General features: G+C 44.7%; 1 protein-coding gene across 3 annotated transcripts in view; it reads left to right on the forward strand.

Moving 5' to 3' along the window:
• The window catches only part of LOC307026817 (platelet-derived growth factor receptor beta-like), a 39,570-nt gene that overhangs the window by 15,044 nt on the left and 9,526 nt on the right, over positions 1 to 15,000 (forward strand). For 2 of the 3 annotated variants that reach the window (XM_079694956.1, XM_079694957.1), the window contains 6 exons: positions 7,433 to 7,548; positions 7,709 to 7,820; positions 7,922 to 8,003; positions 8,240 to 8,348; positions 11,359 to 11,453; positions 11,579 to 11,690. In XM_079694956.1, coding sequence (XP_079551082.1) covers positions 7,433 to 7,548; positions 7,709 to 7,820; positions 7,922 to 8,003; positions 8,240 to 8,348; positions 11,359 to 11,453; positions 11,579 to 11,690 — 626 coding nt within the window. The remainder of the gene's footprint in view (positions 1 to 7,432; positions 7,549 to 7,708; positions 7,821 to 7,921; positions 8,004 to 8,239; positions 8,349 to 11,358; positions 11,454 to 11,578; positions 11,691 to 15,000) is intronic. The other variant, XM_079694955.1, reaches the window with a different exon arrangement.

Genomic DNA, 15,000 nt, shown 5'->3' on the forward strand with positions numbered 1-15,000 from the left:
ATGTGATGATGTACAGGTAAAAAGGTCACAGAGACTAGCCTTTTCCTGGCCTCAAGTGAGAAACAGATTAACGCACAATCAAGCCGTACAGCAGGACACATCTACCTCTCAGAATTGACTATTCTTGTCTGTCACAATGGCACACATAAGCACTAGTACCGGTTCCGAGGCACTGTGATTCGTGTGGGACCCTGAAGAGCTGTAATGCTCTGATCCTCTACAGCCGGGACACTATATAGGACCACCGAACGTGAGCCCAGCCTGCCCTTTGGTACAGAGTAAGGACGTGCCAAGAGGGAACCCAAAGGAGGCTAACGTAGCTGCTATCAGCAGCTAACTGGAGTTAGCGTCAAACTCACGGTAACCAAGCAACCATGCCGCCGAGAGGAGAGGACAACGTCAGCCTGTCACAGGTGCGTGAACTGTTAAAACAACAACAGGATGTATACGGGCAGCAAGAAAACCATTTTAAAAGTTTCATCCAAATCTTGGTTGATTCCACCAACAAGAGAATGGATGATATGAATAGGGAGGCTCAGGACCTTAAGAACAGTCTCAGTTCTCCCAAAAAGACGTGGATGAACTAAAAGAGACTTGTAAGGAGTTGAAGAAGAAGATTCAAGAAGCACGCACAGACATTAGTACTGTGCGTGAGTCTCTTATGACAATGAGTGGACAATCAGACTATCTAGACTCTAGAGAGCCAATCAAAACGCAATCACTTAGTTATTGATGGAGTCCCAGAGTCTCCAGGGAGAGTTGGGAGGAATCGGAGTACAAGGTCCGGGAGCTGCTCAGAACAGAACTACAGATGGATGAGGAGAGGATGGAGGTGGAGAGGGCACATCGAATGGGAAACGGCAGGGGCGCAGACGAGCCTGGGCAGATTGCGTTCCAAGGACCGGACGGCTGTGATGGGGAGACGAAACAGGCTGAGAGGAACGAACAGCTTCCTCAACGAGGATTATCCTGAAGCGGTACGCCAGAAGAGAAAGGAACTCATCCCTGCCATGAAGGCCGAAAGGAGCAAAGGGAACACTGCTTACATTAGGTACGACAGACTCATTGTTCAAACCCCCACCCATCCCCCGATCCCCCCCTCCCAAAGGGCTGCGAGAATGGACTCACGCCACTCATCTCAGAGGACTGAGAAAAGGGACTAAAGAGACGGAAGGGGTTCGTAGCTTGGTGCATGCATACACACACACACACACACACACACACACACACACACACACACACACACACACACACACACACACACACACACACACACACACACACATTGTGCTTAATTTGCTGTTCGTCTCTCTATTTATGTCAGTGAATGCTAAACTACCAAAGAAAGGGCTAAAGATCGCTCACTTGATTATCTGCAGAAATAAGGTTCAGTGTGTTCAGGATATGTTGATATCAAATAATATTCATATTTTGGCCATCTCTGAAACTCACTTGGATGACTCGTTTGAGGACGGTGCAATATCATTACAGAGTGCAATATCAATACAGAGGTACAATATCAATACAGAGGTGCAATATCAATACAGGGGTGCAATATCAATACAGGGGTGCAATATCAATACAGGGGTGCAATATCAATACAGAGGTGGAATATCAATACAGGGGTGCAATATCAATACAGAGGTGGAATATCAATACAGAGTGCAATATCAATACAGAGTGCAATATCAATACAGGGGTGCAATATCAATACAGGGGTGCAATATCAATACAGAGGTGGAATATCAATACAGGGGTGCAATATCAATACAGAGGTGCAATATAATTACTGGGGTGCAATATCAATACAGAGGTACAATATCAATACAGAGGTGCAATATCAATACAGAGGTGCAAGTCGTACAGAAAGGATAGAACCTGCAATGGGGGAGGAGTGGCTCTTTATGTACGAAGTCACAGTCCTGTGAAGCATAGGGAGGATTTGGTGTTAAGTGAGGTGAGGAATGGCTGCAGGTTCACCTTCCCCCATTTCAAACCTGTGTTGCTGGGATGTAGCTCTAGACCTCCAAGCTCTGATAGGAGTCATCGAGAAGGCGTGTGATGAAAGCAGGGAGATAGATTTATTGGGTGACCTGAATATTGACCTTCTGTCATCAGACTGTTCATTGAAAAACAAATTGATGACGCTAACAAGTGCATGTAACCTAGATCAGATGATCAATCAACCAACCAGGGTAATTACCAATAGCTCATCCCAATGCATTGATCACATTTACACAGACGCAGGTGAACTGTGCTCAAAGCCGTATCAGGACCGATTGGCTTCAGCGATCATAACCTTGTGGCAATAAGCAGGAAAGCCTGAGTCCCAAAAGCACGACCGAAAAGAGTGCATATAAAGGGTTTTGCTGTGATTCCTATGTGGAGCATGGGGAGCATGTGGAGCATGGGGAGCATGTGGAGCATGGGGAGCATGGGGAGCATGTGGAGCATGGGGAGCATGGGGAGCATGTGGAGCATGGGGAGCATGGGGAGCATGGGGAGCATGTTCAGGGAGCATGGGGAGCATGGGGAGCATGGGGAGCATGTAGAGCATGTTCAGGGAGCATGTTCAACGAGCATGTTCAGGGAGGATGTTGCTCTCATGTTTTTAAAGAGAGTGACCCAAATGGATGTTTTCATGAAATGTTTGTTACCAGTAAAGGATAAGCATGCACCTGTTAAGAAGTTAAAGGCACCATGGATTGAGGAGGAGCTAAAGAAATGTACGGCTGATAGAGACACATCATTCTGAGTTTCAGTTATTTAGCAAAATAAGAAATAATGTGAACAGAAAGAAGAAGAAAATGTATGATGAGATGAAGATAAATGATATAAAGCATGATGGAAAAGAGCTCTGGGTACCTTGGATACCATCAGGACAAACAACTCAACACCATCCTTTATAGAATCAGAGGGGGCATACATCACGAGAACACTTTTAATAACTATTTCATTGATAAAGTGGAGAAGCTAAGGCAGGGAAGGCCAACATCTAGCTGCGAGTCGTCCTCTGTTAATATTAGAGAACGTATTATGAAAAATAAAGATTGCACCTTTGAGCAAAGTTAGGACAGAAGAGGTGGACAAGTTATTGACCTCTGCTTAAAAAAACTGAAATCACAGCAGATTCATTTGGTCTTTCTTTCATTCTGTGCAAAGAAAAAGAAACCTCTGAATCCAGATATCTCACCATGACTCGCGCATGCACGTGCACGGTGTGGCATGACCACCACAACAGAAAGATATGGAAACAAGATGTGTGCAAGTGCATTTAGTTTCCTATCCATGTGGACATGATTTAAGTGGGGGAGGACCTAACCTCCTCTAGGGGGGTCCTCAACTCCTCCAGGGGGGTCCGGGGTGCATGCTCCCCCGGGAAGATATATTTTTTAAATGTTGAAGTTTAAAGCATCAATCTGGTGCACTTTGAGAGCAACATGAAGAGATCTATGGATCCATCTCTCAACACCCAGAGGAAACACAACTGGAAGCAGATTTATTTTTCTTTATGGATATTTTACAAATCACTTCCCTTTCAAACTGTATTCTTGTTTATTAAAAACAACTTTGTTTTACTGTCATATAGTATTTTATACCTGTTTACTTTATTCTCTTATTTTTTTATAACTATAATGATCATATAAAGATGTGCCTTTACCTCACTGGTTGGAGAAAAAGCTTCTTCTATTCGTTAGCATAGCTAGCTAACCAGATGCTAATAACAACTAAGTTATTGACTGTATGATCAGTATGACAGATGAACAGATCGCCACTGGGCTTTCAACTAAAGACACAGCCACGCAGACACTGCGGCATGTGTCCGGCTCCTTATGGCTACTGCCATTTTTGGAAGTGCCGGAGCGGTGTTCTGGTGCTCTCCGTCAGAACTACACCTCTGTCAGACGAGACATAATTACCACGTGATGACACGTTAGGCCCGTGTTGTGTTCAAGGACCCTGACCTTGCCAGGAAAAACAGGCACTCGCTTGTTTCATTTTTTTGCGTTCTAGATTTCTTTCATTTTTTTCCTTTTTGCGTGTGTTTATAAATCACCTCGAGGGCCGTGCCAAATGGTCTCGCCGGCCGTATACGGCCCGGGGGCCGGAGGTTCCCCACCCCTGACTTAGACGGTCAGCTATTAAAGAATGTAGCCAAGTTATCTGTGATATTTTTAACATGAGTCTGGAAGGTACACGCTCGCAAATCTGTAAAGTAGCTAAAGTTCTTCCACTCCCTAAAAATGCAAAGAATGCCTTCACTGGCTCTAACAGCAGACCAATAAGCCTGTCACCTGTTCCAAACAAACTACTCGAACAAATTGTATTCAATCAAATACAATGCTATTTTCCTGTTAACAGTCTGATGAGTGAGTATCAACGTGCGTATAGAGAGGGTCACTCAACAGCCACAGCACTAACACAAAGGACAGATCGATGGATGAAAGAGATTGATGTGAAGAAAATGGTGGGAGCAGTACTATTAGATTATAGCGCTGCCTTTGATTTGATAGACCATAGAATTGTACTTGACAAATTGGAGTGCTATGGTTTCGCCCCAAAGGCGATATCATGGCCAGAAAGCTATCTATATAACAGAACTCAAAGTTTATACTTTAATGGCAGTATCTCTAGTGCTAGATGTGTTGCAAGTGGAATTCCACAAGGAAGTTCACTAGGTCCTTTACTCTTCTCAATCTTTACAAATGATTTTCCATTAGCTCTTGAAAAATCACAAGTCTCTATGTACTCGGATGACACGACAATATATACACAGGCTCCCACAATCGGTGAGATAACTGATATTTTGAACAAAGAACTGAAACAGTAATGGAATGGGTGACCAGCAAGAAATTAGTGCTCAACATTCAAAAAACAAAAAGTATTGTATTTGGCACAAAGTAGGCACTAAGGTCTAAACCGCAGTTGAATCTGATGCTGAATAACGTAGAGGTTGAGCAGGTGGAGGAAACAAAGCTCCTGGGACTCATCCTAGTGAACAATTATCATGGACGAAACACATGGATTCAGTGGTGGCAAAGATGGGGAGGAATATATCTGTCATCAAGAGGTGCTCAGTGTTTTTACCACCGCAACTGACAAAACAAGTCATTGAGACTCTAGTCCTTTCACAACTGGACTACTGCTCAATGATCTGGTCAGGGGCAAACAAGAGGGACCTGGGAAAGCTGCAACTGGTTCAAAACAGAGCAGCTCGGCTTGCCCTTAGGTGTACACCAAGACATAATGTAAACAAAATGCATGTCAAGCTCTCCTGGACATTAGTCACGGAGAGGCTGATGCTATCACTCCTTGTCTTTTTGAGAAACTTAAATGAGCTGAAACATCCACCCTGTCTATATAAGCAACTTACACCTAGCTCTAAAATCCATACATATAAAACCAGACATGCCACAAGAGGTTGCTATCAAATCCCTAAAGCCAAAACAGAGTCTATGAAGAGCACAGTGCTGTATAGAGCCATGGCTGCATGGAACACACTGCCAGATCAGATTTCTAAAGAAACAACTAAAGCGAGCTTCAACAGACGATTGAAGAGGCATCCAGAAGCCCAAAGATTATAAATTACACAAGCAGCAGACAGGTTATGGTAAACATACAGCAGCACACCGATTCATATAGGTTTTTTAAACACATGCAGGAATATGGCACTTTCGCTAACAGACACACACACAGCCTTTCACAGTTATGATTAGGATTGTATTTGTTTAGTTGGTTTTTACTCTAAAAGAAGCGAAGGGAGACATTTGTAAAATTACTATTATTATTTTTCTTTTTTCTTTTTTTCTTTTTCTTTCCAAAGAAATGGGGAATCAGAAAATAAGCTGTCTGTGATGGTTGATATGAAAGTCACTGTTTGAAGGAAAATGTACGCCGTACACGATTTGTATCATTGTCTTGTAATGTACTGTCGAATGTCATGTTTTATGTTATTTGTGGACCCCAGGAAGATTAGCTGTTGTTATGCACCAGCTAATGGGGATCCTAATAAACCCATAAACTCATGATGTCATGTGATGTCATGATGTCACGTAGGGATGTAACGTTATACCGAATATCGCGGTATCGCGGTAAATAAACTTCCCAATACCGTCGTGAGACTGACAAAATCTACCGCGATTTTAAAAAAATGTTTTTTTTTTTTTTTTTTTAAACACTTTTTTTTTTTTAAACTTTTATTTAACCAGGCGGTCCCATTGAGATCATCGATCTCTTTTTCAAGAGAGACCTGTCCAACATGGCAGCAAGTAGGTTACAACATGAAAATAAAACAACAGATAACACAAAAGGACATCGTATTTACAGGGCTACATTTACACACCTAGAGACATTGACAAGTACCAACCATATATTTATATCTCGCCATGTCAATAAGCCTGGCGTTAGACTTTTTCGATGTCCGTGATTTTGACAGACAGGATCGTAAAATATCCGTCATAATCCCTTATTACCCGTCGGGTCTGAACAGTTCACGATAGAGCATGCTCGTGAACTGTCAACGGGGGGGGGAGGCGGTGTTATGCCGTGTGTGCATGCACCTCGCGGGACGCGCACAGCGTGAAGCAAAACCTCCCAGACATGTATTGATCCGTACGGCAAAGTACGGTTTGGGAACTATATCATTTCCTTTTGGAGGGCATGCATAACACGGCATAACACCAGAGCCTCGCTGCGGGGAAACGTTGGCGCTGTTCCGAGTTTGTTCTAATCTGTCAAAATGACAGTCTGCTTTCAGATTTTTCCGTCATTGTTAAATAAAATATTCGGTTGACGCGACCACTGGTGTCCCAGCAACATCAGTACCAAGCGAGAGAGTTGTTTCCAGAGCAGGGGATATTGTAAATGCCCAAACACCCCAGCTTATAAATACCTGGAAATGTGGACATTCTCATATTCCTAAAAACCTGTCTGATGATGCTGAGTGAGTGACTAGTGAGTTTGAGTTGAGTTACTTGAAAAACTAAAGTGAAACTTGATTTATTTTATTGCAGGGTCTGATTATTAAATGTCCTTGTTTATTTGTGAGATGCAGTGGCATAAAGAAAATGCTTACTTTGTTTGGTAGTACCAGTAGGTACCAAAACACTGGTTTTCTTGTTCCAGTCTGTTACTGTCACTTTGTTTTTGACACTTTAAAATACTGCTATCCTACAAAAAGGCTGTAAAAATCAGATTTATTATGTAATAAAGAAACATTTTCCGAGTAAAAAAATGTTTTATTGAAAAAAAATTTATGATTTTTTTTCCCTTCCCTTTATTATTCAATATCGCGATAAATACCGTACCGTGGACTTGTTATCGCGATATTATCGTACCGTGAGTTTTTGGTATCGTTACATCCCTAATGTCACGTGATGTCATGTGATGATGTGATGATGTGATGATGTCATGTGATGATGTCATGCTGCAGGTACCTGAGCACGCTCACGCTGGTTGGAGTCCGGCTGCATCAGACAGGAAGTTACACGGCGAGCGTTTCCAACGAAGACGAAGCAGAGGAAGTCGTCTTCAACCTGGAGGTCAAAGGTCAGACAAAGAGAGAGAGACAGGTAGTTTACCTGTTTGTGTGTGTATGTTTACCTGTGTGTGTGTGTGTGTGTGTGTGTGTGTGTGTGTGTGTGTGTGTGTGTGTGTGTGTGTGTGTGTGTGTGTGTGTGTGTGTGTGTGTGTGTGTGTGTGTGTGCAGCACCCCCCAGGATCACGTCTCTGTCGGAGGTCAGCAGTCAGGAGATGCTGTGTGCCGCTGAGGGAGCTCCGCCCCCCAACATCACCTGGTACACCTGTCACAGCTCACACAGGTACACACACACACACACACACACACATACACACACACACACACACACACACACAGCCACTTGTCAGACCCAGGTTGCCATAGTAATGTGTTTGCCTGCAGATGCAGTAACGTGACTAGCGGTTGGATGAGCCAATCAGCAGCCTCCGAGGACAACGTCACCAAGGACATAGGCATCACCACGGTAAACAGAGACACCTTCAGAGTGATGTCATCATGGAGAAGGGGACTGACGTGTGTGTGTGTGTGTGTGTGTGTGTGTGTGTGTGTGTGTGTGTGTGTGTGTGTGTGTGTGTGTGTGTGTGTGTGTGTGTGTGTGTGTGTGTGTGTGTGTGTGTGTGTGTGTGTGTGTGTGTGTGTGTGTGTGTGTGTGTGTGTGTGTGTGTGTGTGTGTGTGTGTGTGTGTGTGTGTGTGTGTAGGTGCACAGTGTGTTGAGTCTACAGGCTCTCACCTCAGTGTCAGCTGTTCGCTGTGAAGCCAGAAACTCTGCAGGACGTCGAGCCAGAGACCGCCATGTCCAGTCCTCCTGTACGTACTTCTGTGTACTGCTGTGTACTTCTGTGTACTGCTGTGTACTTCTGTGTACTGCTGTGTACTGCTATGTAATGTAACGTTACGTCCACACGGCAGCGTGCGTTGAAGCTTGCCGGTGGGCGTGTCTGAAACTCGACCAACAACCTATCACATGAATCTCCCGCCCCGGACACACAAGCACACGGTTAGATTGGCTAGAGCAGGAGTGGCCAACCAGTCAGAGGTTAAGAGCCACATGTTGTCTATGTTACTGCAAAGAGCCACATGTTGTCTGTGTTACTGCAAAGAGCCACATGTTGTCTATGTTACTGCAAAGAGCCACATCAAACACAGTCACTGATACCACTGGTTTCAGTCTTTTGTTTTCTGGAGACAAGATTTCAACCACGTCACTGATGCTTTTCTGTGGCATTGGGATATATATGTTTTAAATCCTCTGGAGCAGAAAGAGGAGCTGTGGATTATTGTTATTGATTAATGCATCAGAGTTTCTTAGGGTCAAAAACACTAAACTCACAACTTCACATGAAAGCGTTTAGTGTATTTAATAAAAGAGCACATGTTCAATGTGAAAAGTGACAGTAGTTATAGATTATTTGCAATTTGGTGCTATATATATATATTTATATATATATAACTATATATATATTTATATATATATATATATATATAAATATATATATTAAACATTTTTTATATTTTTTTAAACACCTTGAATTTCAGAGGGGGCGCGGGGCTCCGTTGGCGCCCCTCCAAGACAATGGTAGGGGAAACACTGGATAGTGTTTAATCAACGATAGGTTTTCCCCCCCTCAAAGGTGATTGGTTCTCTGCATCCAGGTATTATTGTGATCAAATTTAGACGCGCTGTCATCCTCTCATACTGACACCGGACACCACACATACACACGTAGGGAGAGCCGGGACGAAAGTAACACGGGACGAAAGTAACACGGGACGAAAGTAACACGGGACGAAAGTAACACGGGACGAAAGTAACACGGGACGAAAGTAACACGGGACGAAAGTAACACGGGACGAAAGTAACACGGGACGAAAGTAACACGGGACGAAAGTAACACGGGACGAAAGTAACACGGGACGAAAGTAACAGAGCGATTTTATCCGAGCCCAAACAACTTTGACCGGCCAAATGACGTCAGAATGATCAGCATTCGATACTTAACAGACCTACTAAATATCAGGTTTAACTGTCAGGAGTAGTGTGGTCACGATACCAACATTTTGGTTTCGATGCCAAGTCAAGAATTCCGATTCCGATTCTTTTTCGATACTTTTCTTAAAAAAAGGGAAACACTCTTAAATGTAATTATTGTGCTTTATTTCACACCAGAACCATAACACAAACTTTTAAACAATGAGAACAATAAATAAAATAAATGGCAAGAATTCATATGAAATCAAATGAATCCATGTCTCACAGCCAGGCCTCGTGGTGTCCGTAGGCTTGCCCTCACTGTCAGACCTCAAATACATCAACATTTCACTTCTGGCCTCTTTTTTGTCAACAAGCCGAGGAGCAGCGGCAGTTGAACTCCCACTCGCAGCCATGCTTCTCGTTTTCTCACATGCTCTGGCAGCTAGCGCGTGTGCACGAGAGAGGGGAGGGGCTTAGAGCGTGCTTGAGAGGGGAGGGGCTTAGAGCGTGCTGGAGAGGGGAGGGGCTTAGAGCGTGCTGGAGAGGGGAGAGGCTTAGAGTGTGCTGGAGAGGGGAGGGGCTTAGAGCGTGCTGGAGAGGGGAGGGGCTTAGAGCGTGCTTGAGAGGGGCGGGGCTTAGAGCGTGCTTGAGAGGGGAGGGGCTTATAACGTGCTTGAGAGGGGAGGGGCTAAGAGCGTGCTTGAGAGGGGAGGGGCTTAGAGCGTGCTGGAGAGGGGAGGGGCTTAGAGCGTGCTGGAGAGGGGCGGGGCTTAGATCGTGCTTGAGAGGGGAGGGGCTTAGAGCGTGCTGGAGAGGGGAGGCACTTAGAGCGTGCTGAAGAGGGGAGGGGCTTAGAGCTTGCTTGAGAGGGGAGGGGCTTAGAGCGTGCTTGGGAGGGGCGGGGCTGCAGGCACGGCTGCAGTGCAGGGAGTGGAAGCAGAGCGCTGAACACACGGCTCTTCTTAAAATGGCGCTTTCTCACCGGAGTACTTTCCCCGTCATTCTTAAAGTACTGATACTAATGAAACGGAGGAATCGTAACGTTTTTAACGGCAGGGTATCGCGGCATACCTTTCAAGTATCGGTACACCGTGCAACACTATTCAGGAGTCAGTGTAATAATAATAATAATAATGGCTTTAATTTATAAAGCACTTCATATTTGCATTCAAATCCCGAAGTGCTAACATCGTAAAAAGAATAAAAAGCAATAAATAAAAATAAATAAGTAAAAAGAATAAAATAAGATAAAAGGGTGATAATAAATAAAAGGTCTAGGGAAAGGCTCTATTGAAGGGGTGGGTTTTGAGGCCTTTTTTAAAAACCTCCACGGTCTGTGATGCTCTCATGTGGTCGGGGAGAGCGTTCCACAGACTGGGGGCAGCCGAGCAGAAGGCCCGGTCTCCCATGGTACGGAGCTTAGTCCTCGGGGGTTTGAGGAGGTTTGAGTTGCTGGAGCGGGTGGTCCGCACGGAGGTAAGGGGGGTGAGGGGTGCCTTGAGGTATGGTCGGATATGGTATGAGGTCTCTCCCCCAAACTCACACATATACAACTCGATATGAACTGAAGAGCCGCATGCGGCTCGAGAGCCGCGGGTTGGCCCCCCCTGGGCTAGAGCTTGTAGTGACATATTATTTGATTGGCTGACGCTTCCGTCAACGCTTGAAAAGGTGAACTTTTCTCAACTTTCGAAGCGAGCAACGGAGGCAAAGCGATGGAACCACAATGCAGTTGGGCAAAGCGTGACGTCACCCCATTCAAAGTGAATGGGAAGCGTCTCCGTTGAAGCTTCAATGCACGCTGTCGTGTGGACGTACCGTAACCCTGTCCATGTTGTCCTCCAGCTCTTTTGTCTCAGGTCCTGGTTCTGGCAGCAGTTCTGGTTCTGGTCGTCATCGCCATCTTCTTCCTCATCGTCCTCATCGTCCTCTGGAGAAAGGTCAGTATTCTGTTTAAGTATTATCAGTACTGTGATACCTGCAGGACCTCACGGTGCTCCAGTACTTCCTGTTTGGTGACGTCAGTACTTCCTGTTTGGTGACGGCAGTACTTCCTTTTTGGTAGAAGCCGCAGCACGAGGCCCGTTGGAAGCTGATGGAGTCGGTGAGTCCGGACGGACCGCAGAACATCCTGGACCCCCACAGGTGGGAGATACCCCGGGACAACGTAGTACTAGGTAATACCCCGGGACAACGTAGTACTAGGTAATACCCCAGGACAACCTAGCAGAGGTGTTGACTCGAGTCACATGACTTGGACTCGAGTCACCAATTTGATGACTTGAGACTCGACTTGACAAAATCACAAAACACTTGCGACTCGACTTGGACTTGAACACCAATGACTCGGGACTTGACTTGGACTCGAGCCTTCTGACTTGAGGTGACTTGATCATTTAATTCAGGGGTCTCCAACACGCCGATCGCGACATGCCGCTAGAAGAGCAGACTCCCGTCGGGGAGAGCAGAATCTCCAGCCGCTCCAACTCTTGCTGAGAATCCTTGCAGGCAGGGGCGGGTCTTTATTTAGCATGCGGCCAATCATATGCGAGGACACACTAGGATCATACCATTATGTGAAAGAAGGGTGGGGGGCACAGCAGGTGTAGTGGTACAGGCCAGCTGCACAGAGCGACGGGAGCTGGATTTAAATACAAGCGCGTCGGACAAAGTCAAGAAATGAGCGAAAACCGAAAAAAGAAGCAGCGTCTGGCTGCATTTCAGAGATACTGGAGAAAGCAAAGCTGAGTGCAGGATTGGGAAAATGAAAATAATCTTCAGAGCAGGTTTTTGTTTTGGCCCTCAGGATTTATTCTCAGAGGTGGGAGAAGTTCAGATTGAGTAAAAGTTCCAGAGTGTAAGAATACTCGTTACAATAAAAAGTCCTGCATTCAAAATGTTACTCAAGTGAAAGTAGAAAAGTATGATCATCACAATCTAGTCAAAGTACCTCCTGCAGAGGGATCAGACTCAGGTGTTCTTTTCCCCATAGAGACGCCTCGCTGCACATTATCATAAAGATAGATGGTGGGTCTCTTATAACATGTTGAACACAGTGGAAAGAAACACATGGTCACCTCCACATCAGGGATCTTATAACATGTTGTACACAGTGGAAACAAACACATGGTCATCTCCACATCAGGGATCTTATAACATGTTGAACACAGTGGAAACAAACACATGGTCATCTCCACATCAGGGATCTTATAACATGTTGAACACAGTGGAAATAAACACATGGTCACCTCCACATCAGGGATCTTATAGCATGTTGTACACAGTGGAAACAAACACATGGTCACCTCCACATCAGGGATCTTATAACATGTTGAACACAGTGGAAATAAACACATGGTCACCTCCACATCAGGGATCTTATAGCATGTTGTACACAGTGGAAACAAACACATGGTCATCTCCACATCAGGGATCTTATAACATGTTGAACACAGTGGAAACAAACACATGGTCATCTCCACATCAGGGATCTTATAGCATGTTGCACACAGTGGAAATAAACACATGGTCACCTCCACATCAGGGATCTTATAACATGTTGAACACAGTGGAAACAAACACATGGTCATCTCCACATCAGGGATCTTATAACATGTTGAACACAGTGGAAACAAACACATGGTCACCTCCACATCAGGGATCTTATAACATGTTGAACACAGTGGAAACAAACACATGGTCATCTCCACATCAGGGATCTTATAGCATGTTGCACACAGTGGAAATAAACACATGGTCACCTCCACATCAGGGATCTTATAACATGTTGAACACAGTGGAAAGAAACACATGGTCATCTCCACATCAGGGATCTTATAACATGTTGAACACAGTGGAAACAAACACATGGTCATCTCCACATCAGGGATCTTATAACATGTTGAACACAGTGGAAACAAACACATGGTCACCTCCACATCAGGGATCTTATAGCATGTTGAACACAGTGGAAACAAACACATGGTCACCTCCACATCAGGGATCTTATAACATGTTGAACACAGTGGAAACAAACACATGGTCACCTCCACATCAGGGATCTTATAGCATGTTGCACACAGTGGAAACAAACACATGGTCACCTCCACATCAGGGATCTTATTACATGTTGAACACAGTGGAAACAAACACATGGTCATCTCCACATCAGGGATCTTATTACATGTTGAACACAGTGGAAACAAACACATGGTCACCTCCACATCAGGGATCTTATAACATGTTGCACACAGTGGAAATAAACACATGGTCATCTCCACATCAGGGATCTTATTACATGTTGAACACAGTGGAAACAAACACATGGTCATCTCCACATCAGGGATCTTATAACATGTTGAACACAGTGGATATAAACACATGGTCACCTCCACATCAGGGATCTTATAACATGTTGAACACAGTGGAAACAAACACATGGTCACCTCCACATCAGGGATCTTATAACATGTTGAACACAGTGGAAACAAACACATGGTCACCTCCACATCAGGGATCTTATAACATGTTGCACACAGTGGAAACAAACACATGGTCATCTCCACATCAGGGATCTTATAACATGTTGAACACAGTGGAAACAAACACATGGTCACCTCCACATCAGGGATCTTATAACATGTTGAACACAGTGGAAAGAAACACATGGTCATCTCCACATCAGGGATCTCATTAAACTCCTTCTGAATCAAACCGTCACGGGAGCCTTACTGATCGCTCTTCAAATAGAAGGAAACACGTTACTTTCCCAGCAGAGAGGAAACGGATTATTAAATGATGAATGTTTCTAATAAAGAGCAGATTGATTAGTAAGTATTATTCTGTTGATGTCATTACATTTGGTGAAAAGCACGTAATGACTTGTTTAAGACTCGTTTTGTCAAAGTTTAGGACTTGACTTGAACTTGAAAACAATGACTTGGTCCCACCTCTGCAACCTAGGTAATACCCTCTACCTTTCGTTTTTACCTGTCTCTCTCTCTGTCTCTCTACCTGTCTCTCTCTCTGTCTACCTGTCTCACTACCTGTCTGTCTGTCTCTCTACCTGTCTCTCTACCTGTCTCTCTCTCTGTCTCTCTACCTGTCTCTCTCTCTGTCTCTCTACCTGTCTCTCTCTCTGTCTACCTGTCTCACTACCTGTCTGTCTGTCTCTCTACCTGTCTCTCTACCTGTCTCTCTCTCTGTCTCTCTACCTGTCTCTCTCTCTGTCTCTCTACCTGTCTCTCTCTCTGTCTACCTGTCTCACTACCTGTCTGTCTGTCTCTCTACCTGTCTCTCTACCTGTCTCTCTCTCTGTCTCTCTACCTGTCTCTCTCTCTGTCTACCTGTCTCACTACCTGTCTGTCTGTCTCTACCTGTCTCTCTCTCTCTGTCTACCTGTCTCACTACCTGTCTGTCTGTCTGTCTCTCTACCTGTCTCTCTAACTGTCTCTATACCTGTCTACCTGTCTCACTACCTGTCTGTCT

This window comes from Notothenia rossii (genome assembly GCF_949606895.1).
Source record: "Notothenia rossii genome assembly, contig: scaffold_132, whole genome shotgun sequence".
NCBI classification, from domain to species: domain Eukaryota; kingdom Metazoa; phylum Chordata; class Actinopteri; order Perciformes; family Nototheniidae; genus Notothenia; species Notothenia rossii.